At 38.3% G+C, this 17,658-nt stretch overlaps 1 protein-coding gene across 2 annotated transcripts in view; it reads left to right on the top strand.

Annotated features, from left to right (window-relative positions):
• PRDM5 (PR/SET domain 5) overlaps positions 1-17,658 on the top strand; it is a 94,340-nt gene that overhangs the window by 61,436 nt on the left and 15,246 nt on the right. For both annotated transcript variants that reach the window (XM_060779002.2, XM_060779001.2), the window contains exons 14-15: positions 7,862-7,947; positions 15,980-16,084. In XM_060779002.2, the coding sequence (XP_060634985.1) occupies positions 7,862-7,947; positions 15,980-16,084 (191 nt within the window). The remainder of the gene's footprint in view (positions 1-7,861; positions 7,948-15,979; positions 16,085-17,658) is intronic.

Genomic DNA, 17,658 nt, shown 5'->3' with positions numbered 1-17,658 from the left:
GCAGGTGGTTTGTAGTTTGCTCTTCTCCACACTCACATGTTGTGGATTTCACTTTGTAGCCCCATTTCTTGAGGTTGGCTCTGCATCTCATGGTGCCAGAGCGCAGTCTGTTCAGCACCTTCCTAGTCACCCAGTTTTCTGTGTGCCCAGGGGGGAATCTCTCATTGGGTATCAGCCATTCATTGAGGCTCTAGGTTTGAGCCTGCCACTTTTGGACTCTCGCTTGCTGGGGTGTTCCAGCGAGTGTCTCTGTAGATCTTAGAAAACAGTTGTGACAGAGTCATATGAACCTATTTTAAGGAATTGTTGTTAAAATGACAAGGGAATGAACTACACCTTGTTTACAAATTATGCTGGTTGAATCCAATGGAAATAGGGAGGCATTTCTCTCACTGCACCACCCTGCTCTAGAGGGAACATCACAGAGAAATGCAGCAGAAAAGTGTAAGGAAGGGGGAAGAAGTTCTAACAATACAATATTGGGTTTTGGCCATTGTGTGTGTTGGAAGTATTTTAAATACTAGAAAACATTGTGCTACAAAGGAACTAAGGACTGGTATTACTACTAACATAAATCTCACCCACCAAAAATCCTGCAGTTTCGTAATCTATGATAGCTATTGAATCTCAAAAGGTTGGGCAAACCCAATGACATGCCACCAAACTATTGTGATAATTTATGTTCTGGTGTATTAAGCACATTATTTTTGTTATTTTAAGAAGCTGTTTTCTCTGTCAGACAGGAAGATCACACTATCTTTGATTCATTTAGTTGTATTAATGGTTGCATTGTGCTGAACAACACAACTAAATATGGTTTCCACCATGGTCCCTGGCCTTATCAGTTAGATCTGTTTTGGTGTTCCAGCAGCCATTGTGCTTCTTGCTTTTGCAGAGTTAAATGTTATGTTCATAAGTTCAGTCTAACTTCGCCTTGCAGATTGCTTCAGTTTAAACCTTTTCTTTTGGTAATAATTCATTATTACTATTATTTACTAGTATAATACTTTGTTCATCATGACCAGGGAGTACATAGCATTTACAAGTGATACAGTTGTTTTTACAGAGAAACTACAGCCCACAAAAAGTGAACTATGAGGCAAGTGAAGCCAGAGGTTGAAAAATCAGTAACAGAAATGAGAGATGGTTAGATAACAATGGAGATCTGGGTTATGTCAGCCTTAGCTAATTCTGTAATGGATCCTTCGCCCAAAGGCATAAAAGCTTATAGAAACTATATGTAAATTTGTGTTCTCGGGGCTGAAGGTATTCACAATGTTAGTACATGATTGTATGCTTGTATAGAAACACTGTGCATAACACATGAGGACATAAGGAGAGGGACTGGCCCTAGTTTATCACAGGCAGGTTTTTTTTTTTTTACTTTAGTGGATACACATCAAAAACATCTCACTGAAGCATGACTTTTGTAAATAGCATGATGAGATCCATCTGATGTTCTGAAGTAAGATCCATTGGATACACACTGATAGGTCTAGATTGCCTGTTTCATAACAGTCCAACATGTACTCAGGCCACTGCACAGTTAACATCTTTACAGAGTGCTTTGTCATATCAGTAGTAGCTATTGTAGCCCCCAATTTATTCCCCAAAACATATGTGAGGGGCCTGGCTGCATGCTCAGGCCCCTCCAGCTAAAGCTTCTGGTGCATGAAAATGACAAGTTGTGGGGAGGGGGAGAGATAAAAATATTTCCCCAACCTCCCAAAACATCATTTTGACATGCCAGGAGCTTTCGCTGGAGAGGCCTGAGCATGTAGCCAGGGCCCTCATGTAAGTTTTGGGGGTAAATGGGGAGCTGGGGGCTGGCTCCATGCTGTCCCATTTCAAACTCTGGTTGACCTGGGAGGGCATGTATCTACCCCCCCCCCCCCCCACAGAAGCCTGGGATAAAATATACTCGTTCCCCGTAGGATTGATGCCTGTCTGAAAGGGCCCTAGGATACCTTGACAGTCTGTTATTCATTGGGTCACCATATGTCAAATTTGACTTGAAGGCAGTTAACAACAAATATAAAGATGGAAAAGGCAAGAGAGGATGGGTAATGTTAAGCAAATTGGTGCTAATCCATTTACCATGCTGAATCTTTATTGGGTTTAGGAAAAAGAGTAAAATTAGCTTCATGAACCAATTTGATCATTTTGATTTTTTGTTCCTTTGCTTTCTGCACTCTTGGATTCTTAAATTTCCTTTTTTTACAACCTCATTTTATAACAAAATAGTGATCATCTCTCTCTGTTTTCAAAGAAAATGTGCTGTCTATAAAAATAGTTTCATTCTCATAAGCCACAGAGTTGAAAAGATCTGCATTCCAAACCCATTGGGCTTATATATCATCATCTATTTTATCTGCCTGAGACAGTTAAATCTTCAAAAGTACCTGTAAAATCTCAGGCAGCTGTCAGCCTCCTGTTGGTTTGCTACTAGTGGATGAGAGAAATACGTTCTTTCAAAGAATGGTTTTCTTGATTGCTAGTGACTTCTTTAGATCAAGTGAATTACAACACTTAATAGCTTGGTGATTGTAAAGAATAGTAAAAAGAAGCAGTGCATGGTTCATGAAGGTCAAGGCATTTTAATCATTTTTTTAAGTGAAGGGAGGAATAAACACTCCATATTTTAAAAACAGAAGAGATACAAAACAGCAGTGAAATAAACATGCTGAAACTCACTTGATTTGGTAAGCTAGAGCATACAGGATAGTTTACCAAAACAATGTTACTTGGGGTTCTCACCTATGGACTAAATAAGTATTAACGTAAGTTTGACTTGTTTCCAAGTCTATGTCCTGTGATTTGGAGTGCCAACAAGAATATTATCTTGATTTATGAAATTTTGAGGCATTAAAATGATTAACTGTTATTAAGTATTTAGAAGACGTTCTAGGTACATGTTCTTGTTCCTGCTGTAGTTGGAGCAATGGAGTGTGTATTGAAATTGGTGGAATTATTTACTCTGCTTATATACCACTGTTCTCAGCCTGAAGACGACTCACAGCGGAATGAGAATTGTATTACAATTAGATTGGCCAGTTTAGTTTGCCAGTTGATTTCTGGCAATTCAGGATTTCAGTGTGATATATCTCCTTTATTTTTCTGTGTAGTTTGTCTAAATACTCAGAATATTCCAGTACATTTTCATGGAAGCTGTAATAGCTGTAAATCCACAAACCCAGTTTTGCTGTGTTATAGTAAATTTGAAGTTCAGTATATTTAGTTGGAATATTTGTGTGTGTCAGGAGAAACTTGAGAAACTGCAAGTTGCTTCTGGTGTGAAAGAATTGGCCATCTGCAAAGCCCTTGCCCAGGCGACGCCTGAATGTTCGATGTTTTACCATCCTGTGGGAGACTTCTCACATGTTTTCTGGAATTAATTCAGAGGATTTGTGTATATTTGGTTTGCAAAAACTGGGCATTCTTTACAGAGGTGAAATGAGCAGAAAATTGTTACTGAAACATTAATTATTGCAACTGCCTTATTAGCAGTCATCCAAATGCATTTCTGATGTACTTTGTGTGCTTAGAAAAGCATAGACCAACATTGTGTTGGGACTGAATTGCCAAGGTATTGGAACTTTCTCCTCTCCCTTCTTCTTAACAGCTTACCATGATGACCAAAAATTGGTGTAGGATGATTCCACAAATCTTCAGACTAAGTGTTGTGTTGTAGAGGGAAAGCAATGTTGAAGCAGTGAAGGGAGATAAAAATGACAGATGGAGAATCATGGTGGAACCACACTTTTGGATTCTGTCTCAAACTGTCACTCCCACTTTCTTTGCCGTGTATTTTCCATCATTTCAATGTTCCCTAGATTGCTTGGATAGCCCTGTCATATATTTCCTGAAACAATGGGCAAATGTTATCCAAATATGGGGCTGAATTTATTCTTTAATTAAAAGGGATAATGTTGTGTATTAACACAAGCACTGTCTTTAATCAAACCATAAAACTTCTATACTGTTAGGCAAACTAGTCTTCTCACTGATGTTCATTGAAAACACATTAATGCATCTGACTTTCCTCACTTAATGAGGTGCATATACAGAAACATTTTATGCCTTTTAGAGGTACAGATATTGAAGTAACCTTCCAAAGTTACAATCCAGTTCTCCTTTACCTTAACCTTTCTGTCCATTCACACTTGTTATTGCCTGCTGTCATCACCTCACACTATCTCTGCTTAGAAAAGCTCTCTTACCACTTCCTTTCTGGACTCCTCTATTGATCACCTGGCAGGGAGTGTTGAATGTGTGATCCAGATGGCCTTTTTTCCTTCACCTCCCCTGACCTCCTACCCAGGAGAATTATCCTCATTTCACACATATGTTATAGTTGTGGTTTGGTATTTTTTTATTGTTCAGGTTTATTTGCTCTTATTAAACTGATTTACAATGCCATCAGATCAAGACATGTAAGAAAAAAGGATTAATACTTTTATTTGGGATTTCTATTTTTTATTGGCAAGAATGATTTAATAGTATTTCTGAGTCAGCATAATATAATACAGCTCTAGAGTTGGAAGATAGTCCAGTCCTCTGGCAATGGAGGAAATCTCAGCTGAAGCATCCCTGGATGGTGTCTATCTAATTTGTGATTTCAGATTTCAAACAATATCTACATACTTTGCTAAACTGCAGTATAAATATAATTTACTTCCCTATCACAGCAAGCCAATATCTGCACCTGAATATACTAAGTGTAAATAATAACTTTGTTCCCTTTATCCAGTTGATGAAAAAGGTAGATATTTAAAAAGTTCCTTAATTCTTTGATACTTTTATAGACAGATTGAAAGTGGATATATGTATCAGGGGAAAAAGCTACACAGAAAAGTACTTCAATTTATATTTTTATACTTGCAGATGTGAAACTGTAACCTGATCTGAAAGATATTGACAGAGATTATAAATTATTGTTGAAAACTGAATAAAATATTTTATTTTTATTTAAAAAACTCAAAAGGAGGAGAAGTCACAATCTGTGACATCTGTGCATATCTGTGTATGTGAAAGAAAGGGAGAAAAATGGAAATGTTACTTTTTTGCCTACAGTTTTCAGAATCCCGGTTGTATGGGGCAGCAATATCACATGAAGAGCATATCCAGATTAAAGTGTATGGATCTCAGAAGAAGTCAGTTTAGTTCATGTGAAGGGGAGCCTTGCATGTTAACACCAGGAGTTATTGACCCTTTCTGGTCTGCTGGAGTCACTATTGGGCCCCTTGGTGTGCAGTGGGTTAAACCATTGAGCTGCTGAACCTTGCTGACTGAAAGGTTGGCGATTCAAATCCAGGGAGTGGAGTGAGTTCCCGCTGTTAGGCCCAGTTTCTGCCAACCTAGCAGTTCGAAAACATGCAAATGTGAGTAGATCAATAGGGAAGCCTTGAAGGGAAGGTAACGGCACTCCATGCAGTCATGCTGGCCACATGACCTTGGAGGTGTCTACAGGCAATGCCGGTTCTTCAGCTTAGATATGGAGATGAACACCACCCCCCAGTGTCGAACACGACTAGACTTAATTTTGGGAAAACCTTTACCTAGAGCACAGATTAATTAAATGCCTTTAGTCTACAGTAATAGTTTCCAGCCTTGGCCAGCTTGTGGGAATTCTGGGAGCTCATGTCCAAAATACCAGGGGACCAAAGATTGGACATCATTGGTCTACAGCAATGGTTCTTAACCTGTGAACCATAGACCACCAGTGAGCTGTGAGGATGAAAATCTGGTCCGTGAGCCCCCTTCCTCTTATTTTATTTATTTCCTCTCCTTGCATGTTACCTGCAACTCCTTCCCTGTTGCTGACCATGGCATATGTTCTGTATCAGAAACTAGAGCTGATGTGGTCTATCCAATGCAATTTTCTGAATTGGCACCCCAAACTGAATCTAAAGTTGACCAAAAACCGATTCGTAACCCTTTTGGTACTAATGTTGGAGAGTGGTCCCTGGTCAAGTGGTTCCTGGTCAAAAGAAGGTTGGGAAACACTGGTCTACATCTAAACCTGCCTTAGAAGATTTCACACATGATACATAAATATGTTTTGCGGCAAAGGGGACAGAATCTCCCAAGCAATAAGCATAGAAACCTTATACACGCAGGCATGCACATACGTTATAGTGATTCTGTCACATTGACATAACATTTATTAAAACTGATGGCTGACACAAAAAGTCAGAAAATCCCACATTATCTGAGTGTCGACTCTGATCCAGGTGAAAGCAGATATTGTGGGATTTCCTGCCTTAATATTCTGGGATATAGAGCTGTGTGGAAGGGCCCAGAGAAACTATAACTCCTCATCTCCCCTTTAAGAATGAATACAGGACAACTTAGAATCCAGGCCATGTTCTTTAAAAGCTGTAAATGCTATGATTCAGGAAGGACATTATGAACAACTTCCATATCCAACCTAAGCCAGTCCTTTAAAACAAAGCTCTTCTCTATAAACAAAGAAAGAAGAGAAAGGAGTCAACACTGACCTGTCAGCACTGATCTACTTACAAACCTTTCCAAATGTTCTCCTTGAAATGCAAAAGCCTCAAAACATAAAAATGTCAACTGGATTAATTAAATGTCTGAACTCCAACAGCTCCTGCAGCGTCTAAAGGATGACAGCATGGATTAGTGACATTGAGGGTCAGATGAGATAGTGTCACATTTCAAACAGATGCGGAATTTGTAAATCAGAGCACTTGGGACAGCTTGCAGGACTTGTGAAAAATATTTGTCCTAATCCTTACATTTACTGTTAATGAGCTAAGGCAAGAGTGATCTGGGTTAGGGGGAAGTACACTACTGGTGTTTCCTCTGTTTGTTTGTTTTTAATAGGCATTGTTTATTTAATTATTATTTTTTCATTCACTGTATTGCCATTTCCCATAAATTTACAGTGGTGAGTTTTGTATTATGTGATTTGTTTTAAATTATAAAAGCTTTGATTTGGTGTGCGACATGAAGTAAGCTATGACGCATTTAAGAAATCTATTCAGAGTTATGCAACAGGACCAAAGCTGCAATATTTAGCTAATCTGCTTTGAGTTAAATGTGACACATGAACAGAATGGATTGAGGTAACTAAATTGGATGGTGACACCCAGATGGATCTAATGATGAACAGCTGTGAGGTCAGGGAAACATACTGTACTTTGAGAACAATTAATGACTAGCCATAAAAGTGACCATAAACTTACCATAATAAGTCACCCTAACCCTCACAGTTGTCACCAGGAAGACAGGGTGGGTCCTCATATTCATATCTTGTTAAGACAACATTAAGCAGCTGTCCTTTTGATCTCTCTGCCCATTTGCTTCTTGTGTGTGCGGTTTCCTTCAAGCTGAGATGTGTCAGGTTGTCTTGTCTCAACTACACTCATAGGCATACCCAAGGAAATAGTTTCTCTGTGGCATTGTTTGTACACTGCAGGGATGCAAATATAATGTGGCTCATGGAAACCATGTGGCTCTTCCCCACTGGAAATACTGCTCACTGGAATCAAGGACTTCATTGTATGAAGTGAACTTTAAAAGTTGGTTCATAAACATACTGTACTTCTTTGATCTTTTTAGTCAGGACATTCTTTCCCACGTGCCATGTTTGTGGGGCTCAGGTAATGATGTGATAACACATGATTTAGCAACCTTTCTGTGGCTAAGTAATTTTGACTCTCGTCATCTCTTAACTGACAATCATATGTGTGCTATATTGAATTCAATTGGAAAAAGGTGTTGTGCATTTAAGAATAAATAATTCATAGAGAAGTAGAAGAAATAAATTATTTTTAATTGCTGTTAATATGATCCTTATTATTCTGTTATTCTGATGCTTGTTCCTTATTTTCAGGGGAACGTCCTTACCAGTGTCCTTATTGTGACAAAGCTTTCAGCAAAAACGATGGATTAAAAATGCACATTCGAACTCATACAAGGGTAAATATTGATTGATGTATTTATTTGCTCACTTAATTACTTAGTTATGGCATTTATTTTTCTTCTCTCGACCTACTAAAGCCCCTTAGGTGATTATAGTATGAGGTAAATACGCTTTTAACAATTATTGTCGTGAACCAGAAGCCTTAAAGGAGCCAAACACAAGTAAAAAGGTCCAAACAAGGTTTATTAACAAACAAAAATAGCTTAGAAACACTTGAATTCAGTGAGTCTAGCAATAAAACAAAGTCTGTAGCAATTGCTAAGCAAAAAACGCAACTTGGAGAATAATCCGGATTATACAAAGGTATAATCCGGTATACCAAAAAATTTAAGCAAACTGCTTCAAAATTTCAGAGTTCACAAAATACAAGGTAACAAGGTGGGAGCAAGCAAAAACGTAGTCAGGAAACAGTCCAAAGTTGAGGCACGTCCAAAAGCAGATGTTAAGTCCAAAACACGATGTCGTCGTCCAAAAACAATCCGAAGTCAGCACTTACAGGATTCCAGTCGGTAGAAGCACGGAAGCACAGCGATCTGTAGTCCCAGGACCCAAGGCGACAGTCAAGGCAGCAACAAAGTCACAAGCCCAATACAACACTTTACCTACTGCAAAGTTCCAATAGTTTGATACCTTTCTTATATCCTGTAACTCCTCATCAGAGGTGAGCTGGACTCCACCCTGTCATCATCACTCTCAGGTGCTTTTGCTTCCACAGCTGCTCGCCACCGCCCGTCCCTCCAGCTTTTCCAACATCTATCAAGACTTAGATCACCCCAAGTATTTCCAGGTTGCCAGTCTCCCGAGAACCCTTCAAACTCCTCACTTGAGGTGGGTTGAGTACATATGTCCCTGATTTCCTGCACACGGGTCCAGTCTAGCCCGTCGTCCACTCCGTTATCACTCTCAGTCCCATCACTCCCCGTGAACCCCATGAAGTCTTCTTCCTCATTTGGAGCATTATTTCACAGATCCACTTCCTTTCTCTCTCTTCATCTGACTCTTGCTCCCGAGTAACCCGTTTCAAGCCTCTACTCCCATCTCCCTCCTCCTCCATCTCAGAGTCTGTGAAACCTTCGAACAACTCAGTATCTGTAAGTGTCATTAATATCTCCCTAATTCGCTTCCTTTGCTGCTCTTGTTCCAGCACCTGAGCAGCCCTCTTTCCCCTTCTACTACTATAGTAGCTTTATCAGCACACTGTACTACAACAGTTATTCTATTACAGGCAGAAGACTGAGGCATTCAAGGGACAGATTAACAGTTATTTACCCTTTGACCAAGCCTAACCAAAGTTTGTGTCAATAAGAGGTTCATTGACCTGTACTCTATTAGTATTTTGCACTAACACTAGTTATTGCTTGCCTACTTGCCATGTGTGCTATTTGTAAGCCATCCTAAGTTTCTATGGGAGAAGGTGGCGGGGTATAAATAAAGTTTATTTTTTATTATTATTACTTAGAAGTGAGTCATCTTGAAGTGCCAAATACATTTACATTCACGTTTTTGCAATAAGGAAGCAAATTATCCCACATCTATATCAAGGGACAGATTCTAGCACTATTTCCTCGCTGATTCTGTTTCTTATGCTCTGTCATTATAAACCCTCACATTAAATTATCAGAAGTCTTGCAGTGTTTTCCCCCATTTAAAAGTATTCTATGAACATTAAATAAACAAACCAACAAAATGTAACTTGACAAAGCAATCAGGCTGGTAGCATTCTGTAATATGAAATTTCACGATGAAAATGCTTATCTTTGGTCATCATATCCTTTGTGGTTTAATTAAAATGTCCTCATTCCAGCAACAAAAAACACAGTATTTCCATAGTCACTTAACTCAAGCCATGTGTAGCTTGATGGCTTAAATATGTTTGAGACGTCATGACAGATTGTCAGATAAGGAGATAAAATTTATTTATTTATTTATTTATTTGCTGCATTTATTAACCGCCGCTCTCAGCCCTGGGGCGACTCGCGGCGGTGTACAACATATAAAAGACAATTTACAATGAGCCAACATGACAGAAACCAACATATCACTACTACACAAACATCTAATTACACTAAAATAATCCGCTTCGTCTTATAGTAGAATCATAATCAGTCTCGTAGTCATATTCCGTTCCAGTTGTCATTTCCAGTTACTGTAGCACTTAATTAAATGCCTTCTCGAATAGCCATGTCTTCAGGCTCTTACGGAAGGACATAAGGGAGGGCGCCTGTCTGATGTCAACAGGGAGGGTGTTCCACAGCCGGGGGGCCACCACCGAGAAGGCCCTCTCTCTCGTCCCCGCCAGACGTGCCTGTGAGGCAGGCGGGATCGAGAGAAGGGCCTCCCCAGACGATCTCAAGGTCCTCGTAGGCTCATAGGCCGAGATGCGGTCCGAAAGGTATTTTGTCACATACCTCATAATTTGTGACAAACACTTTATTGGACATCTTTGCAGCCATGCTAAGTGTGTTTAAAAATACACAAAGCAGAAACAAATCTCTAAGTTCAAATCGTAGTCTGAGGCTGTTCCGTATTCCAATTATATTATATTGTTGCATTGCTTCTCTGAACGCCTGGTCCAAGAACCAGGTTTTTTCCTCTCCTTCTGAAGGTTAGGAGGGAGGGAGCTGATCTAATGTCACTAGGGAGGAAGTTCCACAGCCAAGGGGCTACTGCTGAGAAGGCCCTGTCTCTCTCTTCCCTACCAGTTGTGCTTGCGAAGAAGGTGGGACCAAGAGCAGGGCCTCCCTGAAGATCTTAATCGCCGAGGTGGTTCATAAGTGTGTTAGTTATGGTTGCTATCTTTTTAAACTTAAAGCAAAGCCTAATAAAGTCTATAGAAGCAATGCTCTTTTTCCATTGAAGTCTGAAATTTAGCCATTATGAATTATGAATAAGTGAACAGCATTTTAGAGCTTTGAGGCAGGAATGGGCACCCTGTAGTTGTAGGATACATCCTATCCTAGATCCTTAGGCTCCTTTCAGAATCATTCTACAAGTGACCAAATCAGACTTCTGGGAGTTGTAGGCCTAAACACCTGGGGACCCACAGGTTGAGAAACAATGCACTAGAAGCTCTGGATACAGATAAGGTTGAGATCCTCCCAGCTTTGAACTTTAGTATAACACATAACATACCTACGAAGGCAGATGTTCAGTAACAGATAACTCACACAGAGGTGATGTTCTGGCTATTTCTTCCTCACTGTGGTCCCCAAAATATAACATCTATGTTGTTATGAAGCACATCAGAAAAAGCTCTGAAACTTGTATTACCTTGCTGAAAGTAAAGTACTCTGTCTCATTTTCTTTCAGTTAAGGTGCCCCCCCCCCCCCCCAAAGTAACATACTCAGTTGTATGTTGGCATCTGCATTACACAGGAGAGCTTTTGAATTGCTGTCAGGAGAGAGTCTGTGTCTTGATGCCAGACTTAATCATAGTTTACTCTGCTGTCAGTCACCTGATGTGGTGGATAGATCATATGTCAGGAGGGATACAAATATTTGTTTTTTTGTACCTGTACTGAACTATTTCAAAGGTTTGCATGTTAGACAACGTTATACTATTTATTGCTCATTTTAAAATTATTTTCACATTTGTGGGAAAGTTTTATTTAAAAAAATAGTTTGTAAAAAAATGCCCACAATATTTGTGGTTTGTTTCAAAATACTTTGGCTGTCTTTGCAAAAATGTTCCTTTGTCAAAATGAGTTTTTCACAAAAAGTTGTAGTTTTTCTAAACACACTTGGTTGTCCATTATAAGAACACTTGCAGATTATTTTTTTTTTTACATTCTACCTGTGTGATATGAGAATGGTTAGAGATTCATTGCTTACTCTATTTGCCTTGGTAACAATGGAGCTTCTCCCTCCCAAGTTAGAAGCAAATGGCAGTGACTATTTCCGAGAAACTCTGTTGGAAAAGCATCCAGTTTTCAACTCCGCCTCCCAACCCCAATAAACATTAGCATTGAAAATCCACAAGCATGTAGACAATTTTAACAGAAAGAAGGAAACGGTGAAAATGAACAAAATCTGGCTTCAAGTATTAAAAAAACTCTAAAATCAAGACAGTAAACAAAGAATAAAACTCATAAACAGGGGAATTCCAGACAAGAAACAGTCAGGGCCAGCTAATCACCTCCCAACAAAGGATTCCCACAGACAGGAAGCAGCCAAGCCTTGAAGCTGCAAGGCTATTCAGTGATGATCAAGGTGATTGGTTGCAACATTTACACTTGCCTCAAGCAGACAAGAGTTCTTTCTCCCACGCCGGACATTCCACAGATATATAAACCTCACTTACCTAGTTTCTAACAGAGCCCTCAACCTCTGAGGATGCCTGCCATAGATGTGGGTGAAACATCAGGAGAGAATGATTGTGGAATATGGCTATGCAACATGGAAAACTCCCAACAACCCAATATTAGCATAATTCCTAAGTCGTGTCCCCCCCCCCCCCCCAAAAAAAAAAACAACGTTTGTTAGTTTGGAGCAGATCTACATGTAATGTTGTGTTTCGTATCTAGCCAGTCTGGCTGCTTTTATTTTTTTTAGTTGAAAGCATTCCATGTCAATATCTTTCCCAGTTTATCTTTCTCAACTTTGCCAAATGTTTGTGGAAAATTATTTAGATTTTCACATGCAGGATATTTTGATGTCAAGGCAGTAATACAGAAAAATGTGAGTTCTGATTTGGCAAAATCCCTTGGGGAGAGTGAAATGTCATGTTAGAGCTTAAAAAGGTTAAAGGTAAAGGTTTCCCCTGACATTAAGTCTAGTTGTGTTCAACCCTGGGGAGGGGAAGTGCTCATCTCCATATCTAAGCTGAAGGGCCAGTGTTGTCCATAGACACCTCCAAGTTCATGAGGCCGGCATGATTGAATGGAGCACCGCTACTTTCTCCCAGAAGTAGTACCTATTGATCTACTTACATTTGCATGTTTTCGAATTACTAGATTGGCAGAAGTTGGATCTAACAGCGGGAGCTCACCCCGCTCCCCAGATTCAAATCTCCAATCTTTCTGTCAGCAAGTTCAGCAGCTCAGTGGTTTAATCCACTGAGCTAGCAGGGGGGCTTGAAAAGGTTACTTTTTGGTTTTTGACTCCCAGAATCTGCCAATCAATTTGGTTCATGGGTTTTGCTGTTTTGGGAATTCTGGTCCAAAAAGTAACATTCATAAGCCATGGACATCCAACAGGGTCAGGATAATCAGAGAGAGAGAGAGAGGGGGGAAATAACTTTTCTTTATTCAAACTCATCATCTTAAAAACATATCCATAAAAGAAAAGCAAATACTATAAATAATGACTACCTTCCTAGTTTTTATTATAGGTAACTGATACTTCAAGGACAGAGAACAGTCACAATGTGGAAAAATATGTTTTCCTGCTCTGTTCTTAACAACAGTAAATCTATACAAAACATACAGATAAAAACTATAGCAACAATTGGGGAGGGGGAAATATTGATGCTATTAAGAAGGACAATGGGGACACTGACGATATTAAAACAAAGATGAAAAGATTTAAAAGCACAGAAAAAAGGAGGAGGGAAATAGTTTAACTATCAGCAAATACAAAGTCATCCGGAAGATAATAAAAAACTGATTTCACAGACACTGAAGAAGTTCTAGGATTGTAAATTCCAGCTGTTTATGGAGTATCTATCAGATTATAGAAAAATGACTTCCACTCACCAAAGGAAAAGAATGACATCTGTTTGCATTTATTGATGGCAGAAACATAAAATGGGTTGAGGTATGGATAGTTGTCTCTGATACTAAGTAACTTAGTAAATAAAAAAGATGGTTATCATAAATCAAAGCAGATATCATAAAAGCAACTGTGCAATATTCTTTTATTTAAACGACACAGTCAGAACATACCTTAGTTGTATAATAATACTTTAAGTTATAAAATTTCATCTTGCGACCATCCCTTTTATGGAATTGTTCATATTCCCTGTCTGACCAATTAATGACACCATCACTGAGTGATGAACATACACACGTGAATCAATCCTATTATTGTAAATTATAAATGATTCTCTTCTGTTCAACAGCTAGACAAGAATGTTTGATAAATATAAAAATATATGCAGAGCAAACTCTCAGGAAAATGTCACAGAATACCTTTGGTTTATATCTGTTGATAGTGATAGGGACTAAAAATGTGCTTTTAAAATATGAACATTATGGATGAACAGAACTAAGCCTCCTTTTCACTTCGCCATACAATTGTTTTAGATATAAATGAAAGACTTTAGAGAAATGGTTATAAAGTATTGTCATGCCTGTGTGATGTGCTAAATTGTTTTCTGATACATTGTGGCATTATCAAAACTATTTCAAAAGCAAAAGAGCTGCAGTAGAAAAATCTGTGCTTGTGAACATTTCTCTTAACTCTAATTCTTTGTATACCTTTTTTGGTTAAAGAAAAACTACAGACAGAATGCAAGATGGCAATGACTGGATATTAGGCCGGGCTTTAGCACAACAGGTTAACCGTCAGCTGCAGTAAATTTTGCCAACCAAAAGGTTGACAGTTCGAAGCAAAGGTCAGGGTGAGCTCCTGGCTCAGCTTCTGCCTACTTAGCAGTTTTGAAAACAGCGATATGAGTAGATAAATAGGTACCACTTAAGCAGGGAGATATTTAAGGCACCTGTAAGGAAATGCCAGATAAATGCTGACAATTCAATCAAGGAGAAAGTTTACGAACAAAAGCCCTGTGGCAGGGAAAGTGGAGTGACAGCACCAGCAAACCCCCCCCCCCCCCCCCCCGTGGTCAGAACTGAGCACAGCCTCCAAGAATTTGAAGATGGGAAAGGCTATATATACTTCTTTCTATGTACAATTGTCTGTCTTGTCAGTGTATAATGACATTGAATATTTGCTGTATATGTGATCCTCTCTGAGTCCCCTTTGGGGTGAGAAGGACAGAATATAAATACTGTAAATAATTTTTGTGTGGATGTCCAATTAAAACAAAGCATGACAATTCTGCACTTAATGCTTAGTGTGGACACACCTCTGCCTAATTAACCTTGATGTACCTTTCTGTTGAAGATAGAACAAGCACTGGAACAGGAATATGCAGAAATATTCTTGAGCACCTGTTGATGATCATATACTTGTGATCATTCTGTATAATATCCACAGATACGGAATTACTTACTGAACTTTTATTTTGAGCTATCTACCAAGGAACAGATACACATAATAAAATAGATTTTCAGAATGCTTACACAGAATGCGGTTTGCATTAACTACAATGCAAAACAAATTAAGGGTTTGTTGGCGAGGCCTGTTTTTCATATGGCTGAGATGTATACTTCTGTAAAAATTACAGAGGCTGCATATGGAGTATTTACTCAGTAGACAGTTTTTTGAAAACCCATTGACGTAAAAGCCTGAAGACATCATCCGCACGATTCCTTTCTAAATATCTTTTTTGCTAGGAAATTATCTTGGTCAAATGGTTACCTAAAATAAAATAAATATTTAAAAGCCACAAAAGTGGGTAAACATTTCAATGGAAGTATAAAAAGAATGCAAAAGAACTCCATCATCAGGATATACTGAGACTACACTGTGGATTTTGTAGTCATATCGGGCCATTTTCAAAGATTATTAGTGTATAAACTTTCCACGGTTGCCTTCATGGTGTTTGCAGATATTCTCCTTTCCTGTTTGTATTTCTTGGAAACCCTTGCACATATGCTTTCTTTTACTATGAGTAAGAAGATTAAAATGTCTTCAGTCAAAATGTTTCTATAGCAAATTTTTAAACTGGGCTTTTTGACACATGTTGTTAGGTGGTCCATATCAAGAGTTAGAAAAAGCTGGCATATTTCATTTCCTTCAACACATTCCTTATATGTTAAAGTGGAACTATCAAGCTAAGCATTTGTATCTTTCTTTTCTAGCTGATATCAAGGCTCCTTCATCCCACCTGTAATACTGTCCTTGAATGAGTTTTACTTCCTATTGACTTCCACCCTTTCCATTTCCTCTTTTGTTACCCTCTTATAGGAAAAACCTTACCAGTGTTCAGAGTGCAACAAGGCTTTCAGTCAGAAACGTGGCCTCGATGAACACATGAGAACCCATACAGGGGAGAAGCCGTTCCAGTGTGATGTGAGTTGGGTTTCTTTTTTTATAGACTTGTGCTTCATCCAAAGATGAATCCCAAGGGTTTATTACCTTAAGGTTATACTCCTTTAAACACAATGTCTTGTACAGTCCCATTGAGCCCAATGAGTCTTCTTTCTGACTATACACACTAAAGATTGCACTGTCAACCTATTTTGCATATTGTTAATGAGTTTATAACTCTTTGAAGTATTTCAAAATTCTTCATTCAAGGACATAGAATTTTTGTCCCTTGCTTCTTTTGGTGAGAATGACTCCATACACCTATTTATGGGTTTTAACTTTGAATATTTTTAAATTGTTTTTAACTGGGTTTTTTTTAATAGTGTTAATATTTAATTCTGTTTTAATGCTTATATTTTATGCTAGTGCTTTTATGTTAAGCTGCTTTGAGTCTCCTTTGGGAGAGATAAACTAGGATATGATGATAATGATAATGATAATAATAACCATTCATTTGATGGCCTATGTTTATTAAGAATGGTTTGCACCACTTTAATTCAGTTTGGATATTTGAGTCTATTTGAAAGAGACTTCTATTTTGTACATAAAATACTTCGTTTGATGTTGGAGATTAGCCAGAATATATTTATATGTTTTTTTAATTCTATGTTTTAATGTCTATGTTTAATTTATTATATGGTTGCCATTGAGTTATTGCCCATTGTAACACAGCTCTGAGTCCCCTTTGGAGTGAGAAGGATGGAATACAAATACAGTAAATGAATAAATTAATAGAATGCAATCACAGTATTTTGCAGTTAAACTGTAATCTCTTCAATATATGTTAACAACCCAATCCTGCAATTGTCTATTTGGAATTAAGTTACTCTCCATTCAGTGGGACTAATTCCCCAGACAAATGTTCATAGGATTATGCTGTTAAAGATTGTATTTTATACCTGCCTACTTAACAGTGTACCTCATGGATCTTAACCAGACTTATTGGATGGGACCTAACTCCCAGTTATAAACCAAATTGCATTGTAAATGGTTTAAAGGAGACTAAGTGCATACTGAGTACAAACAAGAGGTAGAGTTTTTGGGACCTCTTTTTAGCCTGTTGATAAGCAAGCCAGATGAACAAGCAAAATGTATTTTATTTCCAAAGTCAGTCTTAACAGGAACAGCGGAAACTGTTGAAGCACCTTGAAATCTTAATGGCACAGATACTGTTAACCATAGGAAGCCATTGTATATGATGAGTCTTGAGATTTAGGGTGGAAAACTTTTAGAATCATGCATTCACAAGTGCAGTGGAATTAAGTCATTGAGGCAGGGCAGAAGTACTTTCTAAACTTCATTTAGAGTTATGTGAAATAATATTAGAACAGTAATGTATGAACTACTGTTAGGACATTTTTCTAAAACAATGGGTGAATATCTCTAACTCCATTATATATAACATTTTGTAAGTCAGCCATAGGCAGTTATTTGCACAGCTGTACAACCGAATTCTATTCTTTAGGTCAAGGTCTAGCTATATGATATGCAAAATACATATATGTTTTTCATGCACCTGTTTCTCAGAATTCAGTATCAGTGTGGACAGTCCCACT

This window comes from Anolis sagrei, chromosome 5, assembly GCF_037176765.1.
Source record: "Anolis sagrei isolate rAnoSag1 chromosome 5, rAnoSag1.mat, whole genome shotgun sequence".
Taxonomy (NCBI): Eukaryota; Metazoa; Chordata; class Lepidosauria; order Squamata; family Dactyloidae; genus Anolis; species Anolis sagrei.
Note: the sequence above shows the minus strand (reverse complement) of the source record. Positions and strands in the feature narration are given on the sequence as shown.